At 36.6% G+C, this 27,228-nt stretch overlaps 2 protein-coding genes across 5 annotated transcripts in view; one reads left to right on the top strand and one right to left on the bottom strand.

Annotated features, from left to right (window-relative positions):
- Positions 1-10,173, bottom strand: part of CCPG1 (cell cycle progression 1) — a 56,438-nt gene extending 46,265 nt beyond the window's left edge. For 3 of the 4 annotated variants that reach the window (XM_073877035.1, XM_073877036.1, XM_073877033.1), the window contains exon 1: positions 9,957-10,173. The gene's annotated coding sequence lies outside the window, so the exon portion shown is untranslated. The remainder of the gene's footprint in view (positions 1-9,956) is intronic. The other variant, XM_025884533.2, reaches the window with a different exon arrangement.
- Positions 10,164-26,754, top strand: PIERCE2 (piercer of microtubule wall 2). The gene is made up of 2 exons (XM_025884540.2): positions 10,164-10,535; positions 26,273-26,754. Exons 1-2 carry the CDS (start codon positions 10,518-10,520, stop codon positions 26,618-26,620), a joined length of 366 nt encoding a protein of 121 aa, XP_025740325.1. The 5' UTR covers positions 10,164-10,517; the 3' UTR covers positions 26,621-26,754.
- Positions 26,755-27,228: the final 474 nt, after the last annotated feature.

The following is a 27,228-nucleotide window of genomic DNA, read 5'->3' on the forward strand; positions in this document are numbered from 1 at the left end:
AAAATTATTCTCATATATTTTCTACTAATACTTTTTCAATTTTGGCTTTTACACTTAGCTATTTAAATTTATGTACCCAGATTTTTTCCCTTTTGGTGTTAGAAATTATCCTGATTATTGAAATTCCATACTTTCTATGATTTGAAATGCCATTTTTTATTATATAAAGTTCTATATAAATTTATTAATCAGTTTCTGTAGTCTCCATTCTGTATTCTTTGTACCAATACAATGCTAAGTTAATTATTATGGTACTTATCACTAGTATCATTTTTCAACTCTTTCCTTGGTCCCTTCCTAAACATAAACAACCACTCTAAACACGTACAAGCACAGATGAAACTGATTGCAGGTTACATACAATACTAAGTACTAGAATTTTTTTTTTCTTCCCATTTAAAAGTCTCCCCCTGACCTTGAGGATAAGTATTCTCTACAAAGTCTAGGGAGATATTCAGAAGCTTTCACTACCTGCTCTAACCTAGCAATCACTTAGGTCTCCCTGAACTCTTACCTGGTCAAAATAATCTACTTACTGTCTGTCTCCTAAATACAGAATGGACAGCCCTACCTCCATGTCCTCACTTACTCAAGTTACACTTCCTGGAATGCTTTCCTCCTTCCTTTCTTCTGATCTCTATATTTAAAGCTCAGCCCTCCTCCCCGAAAGTTTTCCTAGATCACAGTTTCTGACACAATGGTCTCTCCTTCCCCTGAATTTACAGCATTTACTTCTTACTTCTTAGCATAACTTGCCTAATGGTAGTTTATATTACTCTTTTCTTTGAGTAACTTTGCTTATTAGTATTATGTTCAAGGCTTTGATAAAGGTCTCCAATTTTAGCCCCACCCCTAAATTTGCCTCCGTTAAACAGCATAGTTGTATTTTTTTTTTTGAAAGATTTTATTTATTTGAGAGAGAGAATGAGATAGAGAGAGAGCGCATGAGATGGGGGAGGGTCCAAGGGAGAAGCAGACACCCTGCTGAGCAGGGAGCCCGACGCGGGACCCGATCCCGGGACTCCAGGATCATGACCCGAGCCGAAGGCAGTCGCTCAACCAACTGAGCCACCCAGGCGCCCTAGTTGTATTTTTTTAATGCTGCCTATTTTCAAAAGGGATTTAGAGCCACTAAAATCACTAACCACCACAATGAAGACATCAAGAAAGAAAAGCTTAAGAAATCCACAATCATCTAACAATTTCACCTACTCTTCAGCTTCCCGGTAAAGTCTCCAGCAGCAAGGAAAGAAAATTTGATGACACCTAATGCCACATCACTCCAGTGGTCTTACCCAGTCACTGTACTCCTCAGCTCTAAAAAGACCTCTTACAAAAGCCTAGCAGAATCTATTAAAAAAAAAAAAAAGATGAAAGTCTCCAGCTGGAGCTGGCTTCTGTATCACATATTCATCTTACTTTCAGCAGTCAGATGATGATACTCTTGCATCTATCAGGAGACCAGCTTTTCTGATGTAATACTGAAGATGCTCTCTGTTTCATATTAAAAACAGTAAAGTCTAGTTCAGATTTTTGCAAATGCATTTTACTCTCTAACAGTGTAGCAGAGACAGCCCCCATAAAAGTGCTACACCTTAACCTTACTCCAACATAAACTCTTTGTTGTGATGCCATGGATCTACATTAACAAGTCACTAAAAAAAGAGCCCTACTAAACTCATCATCTTGTTTTTTGAAACTGTTAGTAAGCACATACTGCACTACATTTTCAAGCATCTTCTTTAGAAAAATCATCAGTAGAAATTTCTGATTTTAGTGTTAGAATAAATGAGTTTATCCTGAACAGTTGGCTTCAGTAATGGGAAGAGTTTTCCCTCGTGATACCTATCCTTGGTAAAAATACAGACATCACGATGTATATTGTATGTAAAAGAGTATCTTCATCCTTGGTTCCATTTTATAATTCCTACCTACTATGTTCCCTCTATCTCACTCTTCTCTTCTACTTTTGTTACCTTCCTGAATTTTATATATGTTACCTTCCAAACATTTTATATAAGCACTGGGGTCAGCAAGTTTCCTACCTACTTTTCCCAATTAGCTGTTTAACAAATTTTTTAATGTTTTCAAAATTATTCAAAAATGACTAATGACTACATAATGTATTGTTATATTTATCATAGCTTATTACCCTATTAATGGATGTTTTTAAGTTGCTGATGAGTTTTTATCATCAATGAAAAACAGTGATGCAAGAAATAAGTCATCTAAGACTTTTATTAAGTAAGATGGTTCTGTCACTATGCTTTATGGTAATTTGGTGAATTCACATTTAAAAAGTTATTCTGACACAGGGGCATCTGGGTGGCTCAGTCGGTTAAGTATCTGACTCTTGATTTTGGCTTAGGTCAATGATCTCAGGGTTGTGAAATCGAGCCCCACATTGGGCTCTGTGCTGGGCATGGGACCTGCTTAAGATTCTCCCTCTCCTTCCCCCGCCACCCAACAAAAAATTTTGACAAATACTTCTGTAGTTAGATGGTGAGAAATGTGTCTTTTTCAGGAATTAAGCAGTCTTCAATCTGTTCACTGTGGGAGGGAAGAACCACTGTATCTGTTTTCTTTTTTCAAAGTAGTCTAATCTTAAGTGATGGGTCAGTTTATACTTTTCTTTTTACTATCTACAATGCCAACCCTATTTCAGTCCCCAAATTCTAGCAATAAATAAACCTGGCTTAGGAGTACCTAGTACCCCCCTAGGCCTTTGTGCTATGGGAAACTAAGTACTACCCTAGGGAAGTTGATTGCAAGCTTACTGGCTAGAATGATTAGGTAAATCCTTTATTTGAAAAAGACTAAGTTTCTATAGGACTTTTAAACTGTTATAGCAGATAAATCTTGCAACATATTTTCACCAAGCAAAGGCAAAGCTAAATGGCTTTCCAAAAACATCAAGGACAAAAGATTTGATAGGCAATTCTGAAAATGGAACTAAGTGCTGTCTGTCATTTTGGATGCTCAAAACATAACACAAAAGCTTCCCACCATTGGTATAAAAGGTAGAGGATAAAAGAGATGCAGAAATACAACAGCCACTTTCACATAAAATATTTTTGAATTAAAAAAAGAAAGCAAATTTCATTGTTCTCCTATCCTGCCTCCCAAAGGGGGGAAAAAAAGCTTTTTGCCAAGTTGCATCATTCAGGAATCACAGCCTCCGTTAAACTTCATAAACATGAAGTTACAAAAGATTGAATATGTCATCTTTTGTTTGCCTTGTGAAAGATCTGCAATATAAGGCTTCATAAAACTTTAAGACCACCTGGTAAAATAGGGCTAAAGATTTTAAACATACAAAATGAAACCACAAAAAGACTCAAAGAAAATGGAAAATAGCTTTATAATCCTTAGGTGAATATGATCTTTTTCTAAGCTTTACACAAAACCCAGAAATTGTAAAGGAAAAGATCTTATATAAAAATCATACACTTGTTTGCCAAGTCACTATATAAGGGAAAAATATCTGTGACATGTATGAAAGAGTTTTCAAAACACTTCAAGTACACCAATAAACCAGTAAGAAAAAGGTTAAAACACTGAGTGGACAATTTAGCAAGCGGGGCACATGGGTGGCTCAGCGGTTAAGCGGCTGCCTTTGGCTCAGGTCATGATCCCAGGGTCCTGGAATCAAGTCCCGCAACAGGCTCCCTGCTCAGCAGGTAGCCTGCTTCTCCCTCTGCCTGCCGCTCCCCCTGCTTGTGCTCTCTCTCTATCAAATAAATAAATAAAATCTTTTAAAAAGGAAAAGTCTTTGAGGAAATCTTATATAAAAAAAAATTTTTAGCAATTTATGGAAGACATAAAAATAACTTAAATACTGAAAAAATGCTCAAACTTACTACTAAATAACACAGAGAGAAGCAAAATTATTTTAATGCCTAACCAATTAACAAAGACTAAACAGGTAAGTTAGATAAGATATGGAAAAATAGGCATTGTAAACAGTGGAAATGTATATTATCATCCTTTCAGTGATTTTTTTTCTTAAGTTTTATTTAAGTAATCTCTATACCCCACTTGGGGCTGGAACTCACAACCCCTAGATCAACAGCCACATGTTCTTCTGACTGAGGCAGCCAGGCACCGCTTCTTTCAGTAATTTTTAAGAACAAATTTTACAGGCAGATACCCTGTGACCCACCAATTCTCTTTCATTTCGTATTCATTTCATTTCTAGGAATTTATCTGATAGAAATACTCACATGAGTATGAAAATATATACACATATTTGTAAGAATGGCTGATGGAACAACTTATAATATAAAATTAGGAAGTGGAAGGTCTACCAAGAGTGAATTTACTAAAATTAAAATTTGTAGTTCCGTAATTAATGCAACCATTAAAAAGAATGAGTAGATCAACATGCCTTGACATGGAGAAATATCAATATATTTTAAAAAGCAAGACAAATATGTAGAGTAAAATGCTATTTATATTAATCTATATGCAATACTAAAATTTTTCTAAAATTTCTTTCAAATCTAAAAAAAACCCAAAATTACATGTATCTGCTAAATTTTCAATGACCACTTATTAATTTTATAGTCAGCAGAAAAAATATTTTTTTCCAAAATAAAAAGACAAACCCAATTTTAAGTACAGTATATGATTGATACAAATCCAATCATCTTCTGGATGACCAGTTTCTTCAAGACAAGTCAAAGGGCGGGCACCTGGGTGGCTCAGTTGGTTAAGCGACTGCCTTCGGCTCAGGTCATGATCCTGGAGTCCCAGGATTGAATCCCACATTGGGCTCCCAGCTCAGCAGGGAGTTGGCTTCTCCCGCTGACCCTCTTCCCTCTCGTGCTCTCTATCTCTCATTCTCTCTCTCAAATAAATAAATAAAATCTTTAAAAAAAAAAAAAAGAAGTCAAAGGGCTTAAAGGAGTCATAGAAAAATGTTTACTATCTGAGGTATGAGAAATTTATGGTGGAAAACTAACACTTTGATGAAAACAGGGCTTTGATGAGTCCACAGTGCAGTAGTTATGGCATTAAGATGTGAGTTCTATGGCTGCTTGGTTACTATATTCATCATATGAGTGGATGCAAAGACAACCATAACCTATCTATAGTAAGTTGCCCTCTCCTAGTTCTAATAGAGTGGGATTTCATTTAAAACACTGAAATCTATCACTAAAGATAGGTGTCTGGGAAAAGAAAAAAAATCTAGAACAGAGTACTAATTTCACTTCATCCATGCCGAGGAAAAAGGCACCAACGCGATTACATGCAGCAGATTAACCTTCTGATGTAGAAAATAAATTAAGAAGTGAGTCAATACAGAATTTCTTCACAAGTTTCCTTCTATGTTGTAACATCCCTCAATTGGGAAACAAAAGCAACTACTACCATATTTGAAGATAAAAGTACTCCTTTTGCTTCCATCTAAAAGAAGCCACACCTTTGATAAAAAGTCTGAAATGAAGTGAGTCAACAATATGAATTCAAACACTGTGGGGAAATGAAGATGCCTATTAGTATGTAAACATTCCTTTCACCAGGTATGCTCATTCTGAGAAACGATCCTGGCTTTCCGAGACTGTTATATCTTAATTCTGGAAGAGCCTAAAAGAGCCAACACATACATAAACTTGACCAGGCTCTATACTCACTTGGGCACCATGGGCCCCTGGTGGTACCTTTTTCCCTTTCATGAATAAATAAGTAAAACTATTGGGTTTTGCCTCTTTGTTTTCCTCTATTCTCAAATTTTTAAAAAATAATTCATTTTTGCTTATTAAAAATACATATTCATCATATATCTATACCTTTTAATTCACCTAATTTTATGAAAAACAAAGGGATTTTCATTTCCATTGTTTTCCATTTTTAAAAATACCAATTAAACATACATTGTTACTTTTTAGTGGTAATATTAGAAAATGTTAGTAAAGACACTGAGTTATCAACTAATCATATAAACAGCTGTTACCAACCAGTGCATGATACATAACATAGTCCTTTGCCTTTCACTTATATTTACTCTCATAAAGTCCTCAGAAAAGTTTCTAAAACACTTTTTTTCTTGAATGTTCTGTATGCCCACCTTACTTAAAGTTAATCTCAAGGGTCTGATGCTGTAATAGGCAGGGCTGACTTCCCCAGAAGGTGTCTAAGCTCTAAACTATTTCTGAAAGACCAATGCTTACACATGCAATGTATCTCTCAGAGGACCTAGGATTTCATATTCACTGTAGGCTCAATGTTATGAAATCAACTTAAAGTAACATTTTAGAACATTAAACACATTTAGAACATTAAAAAACATCCACTTCCTACTGTCAGAAGTTAGAATGATGATCTTCCTTAGACTTTAGATGTGCAAAAAAAAAAAAAAAAAAATCAAAACCAAAATTAAAAGCCCAACCATAAAAAGCACACTGCAGTTTCAGGACCTTTAATGCAGCAGAGTGCAAAGTCACAGTCAGGAGAGGGGCCAAGTTTCCTTCAACCTAGAAAAAGCCAAAAGCTCTACCAAAATTTCAAATTAAGATACCATTTGACTGGGGCGCCTGGGTGGCTCAGATGGTTAAGTGTCTGCCTTCGGCTCAGGTCATGATCCCAGCGTCCTGGGATCGAGTCCCGCATCGGGCTCCCTGCTCTGCGGGAAGCCTGCTTCTCCCTCTGCCTCTCTCTCTCTGACTCTCATGAATAAATAAATAAAAAAAAAAAAACATTAAAAAAAAAGATACCATTTGACTGTTCCATCAAACTTCCCAGTCAAGAAATACATATCACATTCTTACCACACTTCAAATGCACAATATACTTTATGTATTGGCCTACTTATATGTAGGCCAATAGTACTTTGTAGGGGCAGATCACTCCGCCACTTACAAAGTGATGTCATTTTCATACCCGATTTGAGCTTCACAAATACCCCATGAAGTAAGGTAATTGGATATTATATACAATGTACACATGGAAACAAGACAGTCACAAATTATGCACTCAACATCATTAAACATCCTGATTCCCATTCCAATGCTCTTTTTACAGTAATTTCATCATGATGGTAACACGAACCAGAAGGTTTTAGGATAGTGATTTATGGATACTAAAGAAAAATTAGATTTCTGACTTCCTGTAATGAAGGAGGAAAATCTTTGACTCACTTTACTTATTTTTTAATAATTCCTTCAAAAAACCTACCAGCCCTTAAACAAGTTTCCACACATCAGATGCCCTTTAAAAAAAGGAAATCCCTAAACTTATCAGTTACTTCCAATCCTTCCCACATTATAGGGCTAAATTTCATCTTAGAACTCAAACTGAGAAACTTTTTTCAAGTTTATCTGGTGCAGTACCTTTGAAACACACTCACATCCCTAATTTGTTTTAATCTAGTCAAAACTGTAAAACTGCCAGCAAGGAAATTCTTGAAAATGTAACTTATCACATACATTACGGCAACTTCCTCACCTAACCACACATAAACATGCAAACAATCCAGCCTCTAGTAGTTCTGCATTGTTAGATGAGTCTGCATTTTCTGTTTTAAAATATCCTGGGCTTAACAGGCCTTGCTGCTGTGTCCACGTTCTTTACATGTCAGAAACTACTGCTCTAGGATCTTAGCAGTTCATACTCATCTAGCTTTTTAAAATCTTTATTTAACTTAGATAAGAATACAACTACACAATAGAGACTACAATACTATGGAACCAGTTAGTAAATCAAACATGTTAATCAATTTGTTTCTTATGCCCTGTAAATGGACTCAATTATCTAGTAAGATATTGAGCTAACACAATACACAATATATACAAAATTAAAAGATCATAAAATAGTGAAAAAGAATTGAAATTTGAGGAGGAAGCAAAGCTTCAAAGAAAATAAAATACGAATACTATAGCTTGAAAAAAAAACAAAAAAAAGCTTCAGAATGGATATTGTATTAAGACTTAATGGATACTTGGAGTTGAGGTTAAACCTCAATTTTTCAGGGCTGATAATTGCAAAAATACATAGAATATTCCTACAGAAGACCAATGTGACCCTTTCTTTAGGACAGAAAACAAAATGTGGGCTAAATAATACGCTTCTTACCCATTCATATCCAACATATCTATAATAGAAAATAAAAGTAAGCACAATCCAAAATATCAGTACTATATAAAACACGGTACTCAAAGTGATTTAATGAAAACAAGCTTTAAAAGCCCCCATTTCATCATTGCTTAACTTCTTTATTTCCACTGGCAAATGCTTACAAATAATAAATTTAAAATTCTCCTATCTCTAGGTCTTTTCAGATTAATATGCCCATCTTTTGTCACCTGATAGACTTACAGGAATAATCAATATTGCACTGCCTTAACTAAAGACTAAGCACTTTTGTCATTGATTTTACCATACAAAATGAAAACAGATTAAAATGAGATGTACAAATGCTAAGAATTATTGTCATATCTGGGGCTTCTTTCCTTTTTAATCCAATGAATGCATTTCTTGCCCCTCCAGATAAATAATTTACACTTAAATTAATCTGTGGATGCAGTAACAGGGGCTCTGTGTAGGTTTTTTGTTGTTGCTTATTTGCTTTTTAAAGCAACGTTTAAATGGTCTATGGAATTGCTGCACCTGTATCCTTTTCTTAAACTAAGTTCTTTTCCTCGGAAAATACCAGAAAATATAAAGAAAAAGTCATTTATGGTTTCACCATCTGATCATTTTTATAACTATCTTTTCAACTTATTTTTAGTAGACATGACCACTTCTGGTTCTATAGTTTCATTTACAAAATTAGAATTATATTTTCTAACCTGTTTTCATTTAAAAAGTATTTCCCACACCCTTGAATATTATTTGAGAATGATTTTTATTTAATTAACTTCTTTAACTAGAATCCTATCCTTCGCTTAAAGGGTTAAAAATTACGCATTAAAATAATACCCTCACTTTCTCCTGTCCCTTCACCTTTATGATGAGAACTCGGCAAAGAATAGTAAACCATTCACACTAGCATCCAAGGTGTAATATATTGTATCCCCCTGAGAAACGTGGGATCTCGTAAGATTCAAACCTTAAACCAAAAATATGAAGCGCTAAGAGACAGTTCAAGCACTATCCAATGGATGTAACCCTACTGGAGGAGGCAAATCTAAAATTCGCAGGACTCAACAGTTACCTATTCTAGCTACAAGAAAGCTCCACTTCGTTTTTAAATAAAGCAATTGTGAAGCAGTGCAAATTTCACCCACCCAACAAAGCACCGTAATTGACTGAGTTCGTTAAAATTGCCGCTCCCAATGGCAGAGCTGGATTCATTAAACAAAGATAAATATGTAGAGCATACAAGGAACTGTGTGGACAGCTGCTACAGAGGAGTTATCGTTTAGGAAGACCACGCTAAAGTGGGCCGGTTGAGGGGGAAAAGGATAAGGAAGGGGATCTGATCACTGTCAGCCTGGCGTATAAGCAGAAATCTCAGCTGCATTATTTAATATTTAATCCTTCTATTCCTGGCATCACGGGGCTCAAACGTCACCAAAAAAGATGGGCCGGCTAAAAAAAACCGGCCGGGTGACGCACATAACATCTTACCATATGGATTCTCATCAATCAAGACCAAGAAGTGCCCCAGCCAGCCTAGTGAAGGAAGAAGGGTCCCCCCGGCCATCAGCTCCCCCGATTCCCTGGTACGCCGCTCCGGTCCGCAAGCAGGGATCGGAGGCTGCAAGACCTCCCGACCCTATGCCTCAGGGGCCGGATCACCTGGGGGGCTGCGGACTCGCGTTCCCACACCACCCTTGAGCCAGCTTCTGCCGGGAGTCAGCCACCCCCCAAGCAGTCCCTGCCGGAGCAGCCCCCAGGCTCAGAGAAGACCCCGCCTCTGCCTCCGCCAGACAATTCAGCAGTGGGTGCCGGACAGGGCCCCGACAGGCGGCCGAGACTCCTCTCCCGGGGTCCCAACCCACCCAGGGCCGTACCTGAACGGGCAGCGCCACCTCCGCCCGACTGTGTAGACTGTCGCGGTGGCGGCGGTCACAGCTCCGACACAGTGACGCCTCACTTAAAAACAACAACCTGCTCGCTGGCGTCCTCAGCCGGGAGGCGGTGGCCGGGGGGGCGCCGCAGCGCATGCCGGGACTCGTAGTCCCTACCTCTCCTCATGTCGGGCGCGGGAGGAGGGAAGAACTACGACTCCCGAAGAGGAGCGCAGCCCGCCCTGGCTCGGCGGCAGGAAGCTAGGCGGGGCGGCAGCGATCCCCACAACATCCGGGCCCCGGCACTAGAGAGGCTCCGCGGCCGGTTGCTATGGAGACGGGCGGCTACCACCACTCTAAAGGATTCGCGGTTTCACCCCGAGGGCGGCTCCCTGGATTAGGCGGATTAGTTGATACCTATTGATCTAGCGGACGGTTCACGATTTCTTTGTGGCTTTAATTGGATCTAGTAAAAAGGCTTCTCCTCAGCGCGCTCGCTGGTCTTCTTGCCATCCGCTGCCGGGAAAGACTCCGTTTGCCGAAAAAATAAAGAAGATACCGAGAATGACCGAGTACGACTGGGTGGGTGTGGGCAGAGGGCTGAATGTTTTTGACAGTTGGTATTCCTTGCTATAAATTTGGGGCACCCCGCACCGCCACTCTCCCCACCCCCCAAGAAACACCTTTCTGGGCAACCACTGGGCTACACAGATGTAAATGTGCATCGCGTTGAGCCAGAATTGCCTCTGGAAGTATAAAATGATTGGGGATGGTGTGCAACTGCGGTGATGGCTTTAAATGAGAAAAACGTACCTTGTTAATTTTACATTTTTTTACACTGTGCCTCGTTCAAAAGGACAAGAGCAAAAAAAAGAAAAAAGAATATGGTGCACTTGTATTCACTTTTGGTGGAAACGTAGAAAGGTTTAAGGTTAAACTTAAGGTTCTGTCCCCCAATTGTGGCAAAAAAAAAAAAAAGATAAATAAGAAAAGCAATAACAAGGAGAATGATGGCACTGAGCAGAAACAAAAGGTGCCTCAAAATTAGACTTTTGGAGGGTTTTTTGTTTGCTTTTGGTGTTGCTATAGTTAACATCACCTGTGACTACAACATAAAAAGATGATTTTTTAATCTTAAAATTACAGCTTCCATAAAGAGCATTTTTATTATCTCAATGACTTATTTATCTTTTTAAAAATGTGTATGAGGAAGAAGTTTGAAAAGTCACAGTGGCTTGGCTTTCTCTAATTCCAGGGGAGCCTGAAAATTACATTAGTGAGAAAGCTAATACCATCTCTTTGTGGATTTTTATTCTTTTCAAGGCACTTTTACAGTCATTTTTTAAGACCGTCAATTTTAGAAGAATCACTTACAATTTTAATTAACTTTCTTATACTTAAGTAAATAATATTTGCTGATCCTATGTGTAACCTGGCAGAGCATTTAAAATAATCCTTTTATTACTCTTTGTATAAGGCTGTTTTGTTTTTAATTGTATCAATTTGACCTCCACATTTTAAGAATATCAGATTTGAAGAGGGTGAAACCCAAATAAGAAAACTGCAGTGACCTATGACAAAAAGTAAAAGCAATGAGTATTTTGTTTCTGAGTCTGTGAACATTTGTGAATTATCCTGGAAGTCAAAAAGATTCAGGTAGACCCTAACATTTCCTGATTATGTGGTACAAATTATGCCAACAAAATTTATCAGCTAATTTGTCCTCTGTTTTGACTAGATTTGGTTTATTACATTTTGGGCCAAAGATGATCAGAAGGTAGTAGAAGGTGATTGATGAGAGTCAGTCCTCTGTGACTGAGGTTGCCATGGGCAACCTGACTGGGTATCCATAAAGTAAGTTAGGGTTGGTACTTTTTCCTATAAATCACAGGGGAGCCACCTTCCACCTAAAAAGCTTTCCCTGTACTCCAGAAACCTAGACATTTTGAGAAAACCTGACTTGTTGAGATACCATAGGATTCTGGTGACTTGCTATTATCCAGTGTCTGTGCTCTTGATACTTGAAACAAATTAATTGGCAGTGTCACAAAGAAGTAGCAAGATCTGATGAGTTCTACTTCCAGCTTTGCCAGCTTCCTACAAGATTATGAATATGAAGTATTAGTCAACTGGACTATACTAATGTAGTGTTATTAACCTGTAAACTTCAGAACTGAATCTGGAACACCATCCATATGCATTGAGGTAAACCTGAAAGAAAATGGTAAAAACTAATTCCATGTATATAGCAATTTATCACTTACATCCAATTTTCTTTCATTTTATCTCCAAAACCACAAGAATTATGACAGTGTTTTTGTTTGTCTTGCTTTGTTTTTACCAATTTACAGATAATACACAGAGGTGAAATCATGGTAAGGGATTGGAACCTAGGTCACAGTTACTGCCTGGTACTACTCCAACAACACTCTATTGATATTCATTCAAATCTGAACAAAGGAAAAGAAAGTGGATTAACTACTTCATATTTCCAGAATTGGGCTCAGCTTTCAAAACAAATTAGGTTCCTGACCTTCAGAAACTTAACTTGGCAAGATATTTAGTAGAATAAACCAGGAATTCAGGACGAGCTCAATTATGCTAAAGAGGAACCTAACTAATCTGACCCAAATTTGAAACTCAAAAAGGTTTTATCCTCACTTAAGTCTGACACAACAGCACTGTAAACATTCTTATCTTCATTCTAGAGGAAGAAATTGAGATTATGTTACTAGTATTAAAGATTTAGAATTCATAAAGGGTCTCAGCTTCATGAATCACAAGAATCTAGAATCTTCAAAGAAAAGGCACTTTAATGCATGTAAACAATCTTCTATTTAATACAACCTTAAAAGATCAGTTACTGTACACTGCCAACTACCATGAAGTTATTTAGATATAATAATGTAACTTCTAATCTGGAAGGATTTAAATCTTAAGTATTCTCAATATTTTTAAGTACTGCCAAATTTTTTTCTTGTATTTTTAACTCCCAAATTTTTTTGCCTATTTGGACACCACAGAACACACTTATTAAGAGCTTCTTATCACAAATGAGAAGCCCTATCATAAGTAAATCTACATATCCCTTTATATACTTATTGAATAACAAAATCAGTTCTGTTAAAAAGAAAAACAGGGGCCAAGGTGGAGTCACTTGTCCCCAGGACAGCAAAGGAAGATTTAATTGCACTTTCAGCCTCTCCAGGAGAGGAATTTTAAGACAATCAATCTGGAATTTTCTTGTCAACACCAATGAGGTGATCTGTTACCTGGGCCCGCCCTCTCCCTCCCCCAGAGGAAAACCAGGGGATCTGCTTGATAAGAACCTCTGTCCTTGGGGAACCTGGGTGGATCAGTCCCTTAAGCCTCTGCCTTGGCTCAGGTCATGATCCCAGGGTCCTGGAATCGAGCCCCGCCTCAGGCTCACTGCTCAGTGGAGAGCCTGCTTCTCCCTCTCCCTCTTCTGCTCCCCCTGCTTATGCTGCTTTCTCTGTCAATAAATAAAAAAAAAAAAAGAACCTCTTTCCTTACCCTAAGGGGAAATTCTACTGGATATTCTTTCCTGCTTTGTCAAAGATTAGTTGACCATAAAGTTGAGGGTCCATTTCTGGGTTCTCTATTCTGTTCCATTGATCTATGTGTCTCTTTTTGTTTTTTAATATTTTTTAAATTTAAATTCAATTAAATAACATATAATGTACTCTTAGCCTCAGACGTAGAGTTCAGTGATTCATCAGTCTTCTGTATTACCCAGTATCCTTATATCACATGCTCTCCTTAATGTCCATCAACCAGTTATCCTGGCCCCCAGGTTACCCTCCACTCCAGCAAACCTCAGTTTGTTTCCTATGATTAAGAGTCTCTTATGGTTTGTCTTCCTCTCTGATTTCATCTTGTTTTATATTTCCCTCCCTTGCCCTATAAGCCTCTGTTTTGTTTCTTAAATTCCACATATGAATGAGATCATAATTGTCTTTCTCTGATTGGCTTACCGCAATTAACATAATACCCTCTAGTTCCAACCACGTCATCAAAAATGGCAAGATTTCTTTTTTTTTTTTGATGGCTGAGTACTATTCTATATACACACACACACACACGCACACACACACACACACGCTTCTTTATCCATAGTTTGGCTATGGGGACATTGCTGCTATAAACATTGGGGTGCAGGTGCCCCTTCAGATCACTACATTTGTATCTTTGGGGTAAATACCCACTAGTGCAATTGCTGGGTCGTAGGGTAGCTCTATTTTCAACTTTTTGAGAAACCTCCATACTGTTTTCCAGAGTGGCTGCACCAGCTTGCATTCCCACCAACAGTGTAGGAGGGTTCCCCTTTCTCCACATCCTCGCCAACATCTGTCGTTTCCTGACTTGTTAATTTTAGCCATTCTGACTGGTGTGGTGGTATCTCGTTGTGGTTTTGATTTGTATTTCCCTGATGCCGAGTGATGTGGCATTTTTTTTCATGTGTCTTTTGGCCATTTGGATGTCTTCTTTGGAGAACTGTCTGTCTGTTCATGTCTTCTGCCCATTTCTTCATTCGATTATTTGTTCTTTGGGTGTTGAGTTTGATCAGTTTTTTTTATAGATTTTGGGTACTAGCCCTTTATCTGGTAAGACATTTACAAATATCTTCTCCCATTCTACTGGTTGTCTTTCAGTTTTGTTGACTGTTTCCTTTGCTGTGCAAAAGCTTTTTATCTTGATGAAGTCCCAATAGTTCATTTTTGCCCTTGCTTCCTTTGCCTTTGGCAATGTTTCTAGGAAGAAGTAGCTGTGGCTGAGGTCACAGAGGTTGCTGCCTGTGTCCTCCTCAAGGATTTTGATGGATTCCTGTCTCACGTTGAGGTCTTTCATCCATTTTGAGTCTATTTTTGTGTGCGGTGTAAGGAAATGGTCCAGTTTCATTCTTCTGCATGTGGCTGTCCAATTTTCCCAACACCATTTGTTGAAGAGACTGTCTTTTTTCCATCGGATATTCTTTCCTGCTTTGTCGAAAGTTGTGCTTAGTTGTTCTTAGTTGACCATAGAGTTGAGGGTCCATTTCTGGGTTCTCTATTCTGTTTCATTGATCTATGTGTCTGTTTTTGTGCCAGTACCGTGCTGTCTTAATGATTACAGCCTTGTAATAGAGCTTAAAGCCTGGAATTGTGATGCCACCAGCTTTGGTTTCTTTTTCAACATTCCTCTGGCTATCTGGGGTCTTTTCTGGTTCCATACAAATTTTAGGATTATTTGTTCCAGCTCTGTGAAAAAAGTTGATGGTATTTTGGTAGGGATTGCATTGAATGTGTAGATACACATTTTCACAATATTTGTTCCTCCAGTCCATGAACGTGGAACGTTTTCCATTTCTTTGTGTCTTCCTCAATTTCTTCCAGGAGTGTTCTATAGTTTTCTGAGTACAGATCCTTTGCCTCTTTGGTTAGGTTTATTCCTAGGTATCTTATGGGTTTTGGTGCAATTGTAAATGGGATCGATTCCTTAATTTCTTTCTTCTGTCTCATTGTTAGTGTATAGAAATGCAACTGATTTCTGTGCATTGATTTTATATCCTGTCACATTGCTGAATTCCTGTATGAGTTCTAGCAATTTGGGGGTGGAGTCTTTTGGGTTTTCCACATAGAGTATCATGTCATCTGTGCAGAGAGAGAGTTTGACTTCTTCTTTGCCGATTCAGATGCCTTTTATTTCTTTTTGTTGTCTGATTGCTGAGGCTAGGACTTCTAGTATTATGTTGAACAACAGTGGTGAGAGTGGACATCCCTGCTGTGTTCCTGACCTTAGGGGAAAAACTCCCAGTTTTTCCCCACTGAGAATGATATTCACTGTGGGCTTTTCATAGATGGCTTTTATGATATTGAGGTATGTTCCCCCTATCCCTACACTGTGAAGAGTTTTAATCAAGAAAGGATGCTGTACTTTGTCAAATGCTTTTTCTGCCTCTATTGAGAAAATCACATGGTTCTTGTCCTTTATTTATTTATGTAGTATATCACATTGGTTGATTTGCAGATGTTAAACCACTCTTGCAGCCCAGGAATAAATCCCACTTGGTCATGGTGAATAATCCTTTTAATTCACTGTTGGATCCTGTTGGCTAGTATCTTGGTGAGAATTTTGGCATCCATGCTCATCAGAGATATTGGTCTGTAATTCTCCTTTTTGGTGGGGTCTTTGTCTGGTTTAGGGATCAAGGTAATGCTGGCCTCATAAAACGAGTTTGGAAGTTTTCCTTCCATTTCTAGTTTTTGAAAGAGCTTCAAAAGAATAAGTATTCTTTAAATGTTTGAAAGAATTCCCGTGGGAAGCCATGCAGCCCTGGACTCTTGTATTTTAGGAGATTTCTGATTATTGCTTCAGTTTCCTTGCTGTTCAGGTTTTCTATTTCTTCCTGTTTCAGTTTTGGTAGTTTCTATGTCTCTAGGAATGCATCCATTTCTTCCAGATTGCCTAATTTGTTGGCATATAGTTGCTCATAATATGTTCTTATAATTGTTTGTATTTCTTCGGTGTCAGTTGTGATCTCTCCTCTTTCATTCATGATTTCATTTATTTGGGTCCTTTCTCTCTTTTTTTGCTATGTCTGGCTAGGGGTTTATGAATCTTATTCTTTCAAAGAACCAGCTCCTAGTTTCACTGATCTGTTCTACTGTTCTTTTGGTTTCTATTTCAGTGATTTCTGCTCTAATATTTATTAATTCTCCTCTCCTCCCGGGTTTAGGCTTTATTTGCTGTTCTTTCTCCAGCTCCTCGAGGCATAGGATTAGGTTGTGTATTTGAGACCTGTCTTGTTTCTTGAGAAAGGCTTGTATCCTTTGCTGCATCCCAAAGGTTTTGAACAGTTGTGTTTTCATTTTCATTTGTTTCTGTGAATTTTTTAAATTCTTCCTTAATTTCCTGGTTGACCCATTCATTCTTTAGTAGTAGCTAAAAATAGCATCCTACTATTTTTACATACTACTATATTTACTTTAACCTCCATGTATTTGAGTTTTCCAAAATTTCCTCTTACGATTAAGTTCAAGTTTCAAAGCATTGTGGTTTGAAAATATGCAGGGAATGATCCCAGTCTTTTATTACTGGTTGAGACCTGATTTGTGACCCACTATCTGATCTATTCTGGAGAATATTCCATGTGCACTCAAGAAGAATGTGTATTCTGTTCCTTTTGGATGAAATGCTCTTAATATATTTGTAAAGTCCATCTGGGACAGTGTGTCATTCAAAGCCCTTGTTTTCTTGTTGATTTTCTGCTTAGATGATCTGTCCATTGCAATGAGTGGGGTGTTAAAGTCCCCTACTATTATTGTATTATTATCAATGTGATTCTTTAATTTTGTTATTAATTGGTTTATATAATTGGCTGCTCCCATGTTAGGGGCATAAATATTTACAATTGTTAGATGTTCTTGTTGGATAGACCCTTTAATTATGATATAGTGTCCTTCCTCATCTCTTACTACAGTCTTTGGTTTAAAATCTAATTTATCTGATATAAGGATTGCTAACCCAGCTTTCTTTTGATGTCCATTAGCATGATAAATGGTTTTCCACCCCTCACTTTCAATCTGGAGTTGTCTTTGGGTCTAAAATGAGTCTCTCACAGATGGCATATTGATAGGCCTTGCTCTTTTATCCAGTCTGATACCTTCTGTCTTTTGATTGGGGCATTTAGCCCATTTACATTCAGAGTAACTATTGAAAGATATGAATTTATTCATATCTTTGTATGAGATATGAACATCTCATTGTATTAGATGTGTAATCTCATCTAATGTATGATTACATTAGATGTATCTAATGTATTAGATTGTATTGTAATACATTAGATTACAATTGTATCTAATGTATTAGATACAATTATCTAATTGTATTAATTAGATAGTTAATTAATTGTATTATCTGTATAATACAATTATATTGTATTATATACAATATATTATATTACCTGTAATACAATGTTGTATTGTATTACCTGTAAAGTGACTCTTTCTGTATATTGTCTCTGTTCCTTTGTCATCTATGTTACTTTTGGGTTCTCTTTTTGCTTACAGGATCCCCTTTAATATTTCTTGCTGGGCTGGTTTACTATTATATGTCGGGGTGTTTACCTATTTTTATTGACTTTGTGGGGGGTTCTCTGTGCCTTCTGGACTTGAATGCCTGTTTCCTACCTCAGATTAGGGAAGTTCTCAGCTATAATTTGCTCCAGTATGCCTTCTGCCCCTCATTCACTCTTTCCTCTTCTTCTGGGATCCAATTATTCTAATATTGTCTTGCTTCATGGTATCACTTATCTCTCAAATTCTCCCCCTCATGATCCAGTAGTTGTTTCTCTCTTTTTCTCAGCTTCTTTATTCTCCATCATTTGGTCTTCTATATCACTAATTCTTTCTTCTGCCTCATTTATCTAGCAGGTAGAGCCTCCATTTTTTTTATTACATCTCATTGTCTTTTTTTATTTCAACTTGATTAGATTTTTGTTCTTTTATTTCTCCAGAAAGGGATTCTCTAGTGTCTTCTATACTTTTTTCAAGCCTAACTAGTATCTTTATAATCGTTATTCTGAACTCTAGTTCCAACATCTTACTTATGTCCGTACTGATTAGGTCCCTGGCAGAAGTACTGCCTCTTGTTCCTTTTTTTGAGATGAGTTTTTCTGTCTTGTCATTCTGTCCAGAGAAGAATAGATAAACAAGAGAACAAAATACTAAAATGTCAACAATGACCCCACAGAAATATATGCTAAACAAATCAGAAGAAACCTGAAACCATAAATAAATAAATAAATAAATAAATAAATAAATAAATAAATAAGAGAGAATAAAATCAGGTAGGTGACTAGAACAGGGAAATACACTGGATCCTGTGTGTATTTTGGTCTCTTTGTTAGAAAACTAGATCCCAAAACTGTAAAGAAAGAAAAACAAATATGCACAAAAATAAAATTAAATATAGAGAAAGGATATAATGTAAGGGTAAAAATGAAAATTAAAAGACAAAAACAACAACAGTAAAAAGGAATATAAACAGCAGGTTAACAGAACAGAGTATCCTGGGTACATTTTGGTCTGTTTGTTAGAAGAAAATACATCCCAAAATTGTAAAGAAAGAAAATACATCCCAAAATTGTAAAGAAAGAAAAACATATATATATATGTATATATATATGTATGTATATACATATATATAAAATTAAATACATTGAAATGATAGAATGTAACCATAAAGATGAAAATAAAAAAAGACTTAAAAAACTGAGAGAATATGATCAGACAGGTGAAGAGAACAGAGCAATACAGTAGATTCTGGGTGTATTTTTGTCTGTTTGTTAGAAGAAACTGCATCCCAAAATTGTAAAGAAAGAAAACTTTATATATATACAAAAGTAAAATTAAATACAATGAAAGGATAGAATGTAACTGTAAAATGTAAATATTAGACTTTAAAAAAGAGTTGATAAAATAAGTTGATTGAAAAGGAAAGAAAAAAATTAAAATTGAAAGACTTTTTAAAGACTCATGAGAGAAAACCATGAATTCTATATACTATTTTCCTCTACCGCTAGAGTTTCTCAGTTCTGTATGTTTGTTAAACTTGGTCTTAGCTGAATGTTCTTGCTGATCTTGTTGCTCCAGTTCTCAGGTGTATTTGCCCTGGGTGGAATTGCATTTAGCCAAGGGGCCAGGCTGAGTAATCTGCTCTGGTTTGCTTTATGTGCCTTTTTTTCTCTGAAGGCTTTCCCTGCCACTTTAGAGGATGAGAATGAAAATGGTGGCCTCCCAATCTCCAGCCCCATAACTGGAAGCTCAGGGCCCTACTCCTCAGTGCACCTTCAGGGAAAAGCAGTCAATCACTCCTGTCTCCCTGGTCTCCATATGCACTCTGTGCTCACCCAGCCTGTGACCAAGCATTTCTATCTCAGGCACGTGACTCTGTTTTGAGTCTCCAAATCCTGCAGACTCTGCAGTGTGCACCTGCACAGCTCCTTCCGGGGAAGGGTGGAGGGGTCTCACCGTGGTTCTACCGCCTGCTGGGGCCCTGCTTGGAGAGCAGTCGCCTGACTGTGTTCATGGTTTATGGCAACTCTGAGCTGAAAGTCCACTCTCGGGCTCACTAATTGCAGCTGCCTTCCCCACTCCAGTGCCTGGGAAATCTGCCGCACTCAGGCACCTTCATTTTTTTGTGATCCCCGGGGATCCTGAGACCACACTATCCCACCTAGGATTCCACCCCACTTCCCCATCTGAGCGCCTTTCAGGCAGGGATGTCCCTCACCAGAGCAGACCTCTAAAAGTTCCGCTCTGCTGCTATATCACTTTCCAGTAGCCTGCTCAGAAAGGCTCCCTTCTCCTCCCCTCCGTGGTTACCTTCCAATATATCGCCTCAGATTCACTTCTCCCCACCTCCTACCTTGCAGAAAGTGGTTGCTTTTCTGTTTGTAGAGTTGCAGCAATTCTTTTCTTAGAGTCCCATTTGAGTTCACAGGTGTTCAGAATGATTTGATAGCTATCTAGCTGAATTCCTAGGACCAGACAAAACTAAGGTCTCCTACTCCTCTGCCATCTTGGACCTTAATCCCTGAAACAATATTTTCTCTTGCTAGTAACTTATCCTTCCTATGAAAATCTTCCATTTGTACCACTCAGGATGCTGCCTGATTCGTGAGTTGCTTAATAAAGCCAATTAGATCTTCAAATTTACTTGCTTGAATTTTGTTTTTTAACAGTCACTATTGCTACATTTGGAAGTTCCTGATAGCCGAGTCCTCAGATTAGGAAACAAAACCATCTAATCCATCTCCTTTATTTTATATTTATAGACAGATTGTATATTTATATCCTTGTAAAATAATTTCATCAAAGTCACATAGCTATTAGTGCCAATATCAGAACGCAGAACTGGTGACACCTAATAGGTGCTTTTTACAGCTCTTACAGCAGAAGATATGCAAATACCAACAAGATTCCCAATTAGTCTGCTTGACATGTTCTTGTATAAGCCATGCAGGTTATGATTATGGCCTTCTCTCTCCCCACACTCCTTTGCCTATCTCCCAGAGGCCTCTTTAACTCCTAGCCACATCTTTCATAACAAATATGTGTAGCCAGTACTCACAATGTCATATAGGGCTCAGCAGCTTGAGCATCACCTGGGACTTTGTTAGAAATGCAGAATCTTGGCCCTACAACCAGACCTGAGTCAGAATCTACTTTTTAACCAGATTCCTGTGTATTTCATATGCACATAAAAGTAAGAGAAGCACTGTACAAAAGAACATTACTATGGATAAAGGACTTCTAGTTTCAGATAACTTCTGAGGGTTATTGGTAGGTAAGATTTTGTTTTTAATTAGCAAAGTCAAAGGAATGAAGTGGGCCCTAAACGTGGCAGGGTCAGTGGTAGCTGGAGGTTCTAGCAAGATAAATATTCATAAAATAATGGTCTAATTCCCAAGAACTGAGCAATGAAGTTTTTCTCAGGCCAAAGGTTAAGCCTCTCAGTTCAGTATACCAATACAATAGAACAATAACTAAACACCTCAAACCTTTGTCAATTAAAATGTCAATCTTTAAAGAAATGGATAGTTGACATGGAAAACTTGAGGAAAAAAAGACCAGCAATCTCATCTCTAACACCTATGTTTGCAATAAGGTAATTCACATTAAGAAAAAGGCTTTTTTCCTGGGGCGCCTGGGTGGCTCAGTCGTTAAGCATCTGCCTTCGGCTCAGGTCATGATCCCATGGTCCTGGGATCGAGCCCCGCATTGGGCTCCCTGCTCTGCCGGAAGCCTGCTTCTCCCTCTCCCACTCCCCCTGCATGTGTTCTCTCTCTCGCTGTGTCTCTCTCTGTCAAATAAATAAATAAAATCTTTAAAAAAAAAAAAAGAAAAGAAAAAGGCTTTTCCCCTTACACAAATACAGCAGCAAATCAAGCACTCTTAGACTGGATTTTCAAGAAGATCCAAATGATTTCTCAAAAGTACTGAAAGAAGCTCTTCTGAAAAGTTACTTTGCCTTATGATTGTTATTAAGGCAAAGCATGAGAACATAATATACTACTCTATGATATCACTTCATTTTATAAACTGTATGTTTATAAACTTTATAATTTCTATGGAATAAATGATATTTTAAAAAGATGATATTTAAAAAGAACAAATAATCCAGGCTCCCTTATTTTACAAACAAAACTGAAGTAAAGAGAATCAGACTTACCCAAATTCTCACATTCCCAGCAAGTCCAGGAGACTACAACCTGGGTCTCATAACTCCAGTGCTCTTTTCATTAAACTTGATTCAGATTTTTAAATCCCTTAATCACAGAAAAATAATTCCAAAAAGTTTATTAAGGATACTGTTCAAGTAGAACATTAATAGTTGACTGAAGAGTTGATTAAATATGGTTTTATAGTACTGTTAAATGAAAAGGTAGGTTTTAGGGATGTTATTCCGGGGAAAACATTTTAACTCAGGTTCATTTCAACTTGTGACACCTTTTTATTTTTCAAGATTATAACCAGCCACAAGTACATTTAAAACATGAGTAGATATAAGATGGTATATGTATGTTCTTACTTATGGTTCTTATATATATTTATGATTTTCCCAACTAGAAACACAAGCAAAATTGAATTTATAAAGGATTAACCACTGGAAGTCATCAGAAAAAAATAATAAGCTATTACAATCTCAAAATGAAGGTTATTAAACAAACAAACAAAAATCTTTAGTACCAGAATTTAGGCAATCCCATCAGGTTGGAATTATACTGAGATAATTAAGCCAAGGCAGGGTTAATATTCATCTTCACCAATGTAAACTGAGGAAGAAACATAACTATTTAAGAAACTATTTTCAAGTACTTAATTTGTATATTTAGCATAAACAATATAATCAAAATTAACATCCATTTAACCAGTACATGTTTCAGTTCTTTTATTATAAGTAATGTTGTAGACTGATTTTTTACAATTAAGTTTCTTAGACTTAAAAACTAAAATTTCCCAGGATTCAAAGTCATTAACAGTTTTTAGTTCTTCATACATTTCATTAATTTTTTTAAATGGGGTTACATTAATTTACCTGACAATCATCAATACAAAGTGCTCTTTCACTGCCAGATTGGGTATGGGTTTTCATTTACATTTTTTAAAATAAAGTTATGTTTCCTACCAAGATACATTTTATATTTTAGAATAGCTATCTTTGCTTCATCAGAGTTGCAATATTTTGCCTATTATTTTTTACATAGGAATAAAAATGTTTATGAGTTAAATACATTAATCCTTTGTCATTCTTTCTAGGTAATGTTCCCAGTCTGTGGTTTACCTTTTAATTTTGGTTAGCTGTATCTTCAGGTATAAATAAGACAATTAAATACCTCAATCCCTTCCTTTATAATTTCTTTTGTCGCTTTTAAATTTATAATGTCCTCCTTTCTCAGAGGGTTAAAAATACCTTTCCCCTAGTTTCTGGTTTTTTTATAATGTGATTTTTAGTCAGCGTGTATTTAATTCATCTGAAGTTTATTTTGATAATATTTGAAGGCAAAGATATATATTTTTGAAAATAGCTAGCTAGTTTCCCAACATCATTTACTGAGTTGGTTTCCTATATGTTTGTCTTCGATATAATAAATTGTAAGCCTTACGAATTTTGTATTATTTATCACTGCATTTCCAACATCTAACAATGTGTGGCACACAGTAGGCACTCAATAAGTATTTGCTGAATCAATGAATGAATGATAAATAGTTTATATAGTCTGTTCCATTTGAATTCTCTCATCTTCATTAGTGAAGCTTGATGTTTTTAATAGACTTGACTTTACTAAGGATAAAGCATGTTATATGCATGTGCTAGAAAGCTATGTGCGCTTTTGCATCCATTCTTTTCAATATCTTTCTCCCTTGTATCCCCAAATAGCTAAATTATTTGTATTTTAAGTATCTATTAAACTATATGTATATATACACATATTTAATTTATATATTAAAAATTGTAGTAAGTTGCACCACCAGCTACCCAATGTTTGTCCAGAACCCTACTAGTCATCCTTGATCTGTCCCTCATCACCACCCACCATTCAGTCAATCACCAGACCCTGTGAATTCTACTTCCAAAATATATTTCAAATTTGTTTACTTATCTCCCTCTCTATACCACCACCCCACTATAGATCATTGTCATTAGTCACTTGGACTGCCATAGCTCCTTTCTACATCCATTCAAGGCTCAGACAGCAGCCAAGTTAATCATACTAAAACTTGTTACTTAATGAGATGCATCTCCTTAGAACCCTTCAATAGCTTTCCATTGCTTTCACCATAAAGATCCATATTTTTAACAGAGTTAACAAGACCCCTCAGGATCTGGCCTCTCTCCCTTTATTCTCACCTCAGTCATTTTCACCCTAACTTACTTGACTTTGGCCATGCTGAGTTTATCTTTGTTCCCATTTCTATCTTTTCCTGGCCTTCCAGTCTTAGATTCAATGATATTCACTAAATTGGCCTTTCTTAGCCTCCATACTAGGTTAGAACCCTCTATAAATTTTCATAAATATCTTGTATTTTTTTTCTCCATAGCACTTACCACAATTGTAATTATTAGTTGCCTAATTATTTGCTTAATGGTTATGCCCACAAGGCTAAAATCCCTAAATGTTTATCTTGTTCTCTTCTCATTCTAGAATTCAGCAGTATGTCTTCTTCTAACTATGACTTCTTGCAGATTTTCTCCATGATTTACAAATATTTTGATAAATTCTCATGATTCTAGTACAGGATTTTTAAAAGCTATCTTATACATACTTTTGATAAGTTTACTTTGTACAGACATTATGTCATTTAATGAGGACTAGCCACTGCCCTCAAGAGAACAGAATTCCTGAAAAAGTGAAGTGGACACTTTTTTGTTTTGTTTTTTTCCAGGTTTATTGAGATAAAATTGACATATAACAGTGTGTAAGTTTAAGGTGTATTACACAATTTCTTGTATGTATGTATTGTGAAATGATTACCACAATAAGGTTAACACATTCATCACCTCACATAATTAAAATTATTTTTGTGCTGAGAACATTTAAAATCTACTCTCTTAGCAACTTTCAAGTATATAATAAAGTATTGGTAACTATACTCATCATGCTGGACATTAGATCCCTTGAAATTATTCTTCTTATAACTGGAAGTTTGTACTCATTGACCAACATCTCTCCATTTCCCCAACCCCCTGAAAACCATCATTCTTCTGTTTCAAAGAGTTTGACTTTTTAAAAATTTTAGATTCATATATATGTGAGATTCTAGTATTCTTTGTCTGACTTAGTTCACTTTGCATAACGCCCTCCATGTTTGAAATGGCAGGATTTCCTTCTTCTTATGGATGATTAATATTCATGTGTGTATGTATACATGAGAATATAGTATGCTACATCTTTATCCATTCATCCGTTAATGGACATATCTTGGCTATTATTGCGAATAATACTGCAACGAACATGGGGGTGCAGATATCCCTTTGAGATAGCGATTTCACTTCATTTGGATATATACCCAGAACGGGGATTGCTGGATCATATGGTAATACTAATTTTAATTTTTAATTTTTTGAGATATCTCCATACTGTTTTCTATAGTTGCTGCATCAGTTTGCATTCCCACCAACAGTTCACAAGTGTTGCCTTTTCTTCACATCCTCACCAACGCTTGTTATTTGACACTAGCCTTTCTAACAGGCATGGGATGATATCTCATTGTGGTTTTAATTTGCGTCTCTCTGATCATTAATAATGTTGAACACCTTCTCACGTTCCTGGTGACCGTCTGTCAGTCTGATCTGGAAAAATGTCTATTCAGGTCCTCTGCTCGTTTTTAATCAGATTATGTTTTGCTATTACATTGTATGAGCTCCTTGTATATTTTGGATACTAACCCTTTATCAATATGGTTTGCAAATATTTTCTCCCATTCTGTAGGTTGTCTCTTCATTCTTTTAATTACTTCTTTTGCTGTGCAGAAGCTTTTCAGTTTGATGCACTCACTTGTTATTTTTGCTTTTGTTGCTTACGCTTTGGGTGTCATATCCAAAAAATCTATGCCAAGAATGACATGACAGAGCTTTCCTCTGTGTTCTTTTCTTGGAGCTTTGTGCTTTCAGGTCTAACATTTAAGTTTTTAATTCATTTTGAGTTAATTTTTGTGAATGATATGTATAAGACAGGGTTGATGCTAACTTTAGTTTTGTTTTTTTTTCCAAAATTTTATAATTGAGAATGATTTGATGTGTTTACATTTTAGGACAAGAAATGTGCTTCAACTTCAAATTCAGGCACAGAAGTGAAACCTGAACAATTTCCTCCTTGTGTGAACCCTGGCAATCCTGTGTTTTCATGTATGTTGGACCCAAAGACACTCCATACAGCTACCTCACTATCAAAATCTAAGATGATTATGTATAAAACCAATTCATGTAATTATGGTGAATTTTTACCTATGCCACAGTTTTTTCCCTGCAGTTATACTCCAAGGGAGCAAGTATTTTCAAGCCACATTAGAGCTACTGGATTTTATCAAAATAACTCTCTAAACACTACACCTGATAGAACCAGAACCCTTGACTTTCCTAATTTTCAACATACTCTATGAAAATATATTCCTTTGTATATTTAAGAGAAAGTATACTCAGGAAAAATGAGTTTTAAATCTAAGGCTAGAATACCTAACTTGGAACATAAAAGTATTTGAATTAGTTAAAAGAATACCTTTAAGAAATAAAGCATTTGAACTGATAACTGAATGAAAATAAAAATGTGTTCAAAATAGAATAAAAAGTAGACATGTTTTAGTACATCTTGGCTTTATTTAGTACATGCTCTCCAAAAGTTTTAAAAGGCTTTCAAGATCTCAGTTGTCCACTGAGTATATTCATCAAGACAAAGAAACACAGGAGCACTAAGAAAAAAATTGAATTAAGGAAGACTGACCAGTAATTTCCCAGTTTTCTGTTATTTCAACTAAGGGCTTAGAACCTGGGAGAAAGTTAGTTTCCACTGCTAGGCTAGTAGAAGAAAAGACCTGTTATTCATTCATTCATTTCGCAAATATTTATAGAAGGCCTACTTATGACAGGCACCATACAATGCAAATGAAACACAGAAATAAAAGACAATGTCTTGTATTGTTTAAATGAATAATATTTTAGGGGACTGAGATTAGCAAATTAATAAAATGTGATAATTTCTGTAAAGTACGCA

Source organism: Callorhinus ursinus, unplaced genomic scaffold (assembly GCF_003265705.2).
Source record: "Callorhinus ursinus isolate GAN/ISIS: 27379988/994484 unplaced genomic scaffold, GSC_fseal_2.0 scaffold25, whole genome shotgun sequence".
NCBI classification, from domain to species: Eukaryota; Metazoa; Chordata; class Mammalia; order Carnivora; family Otariidae; genus Callorhinus; species Callorhinus ursinus.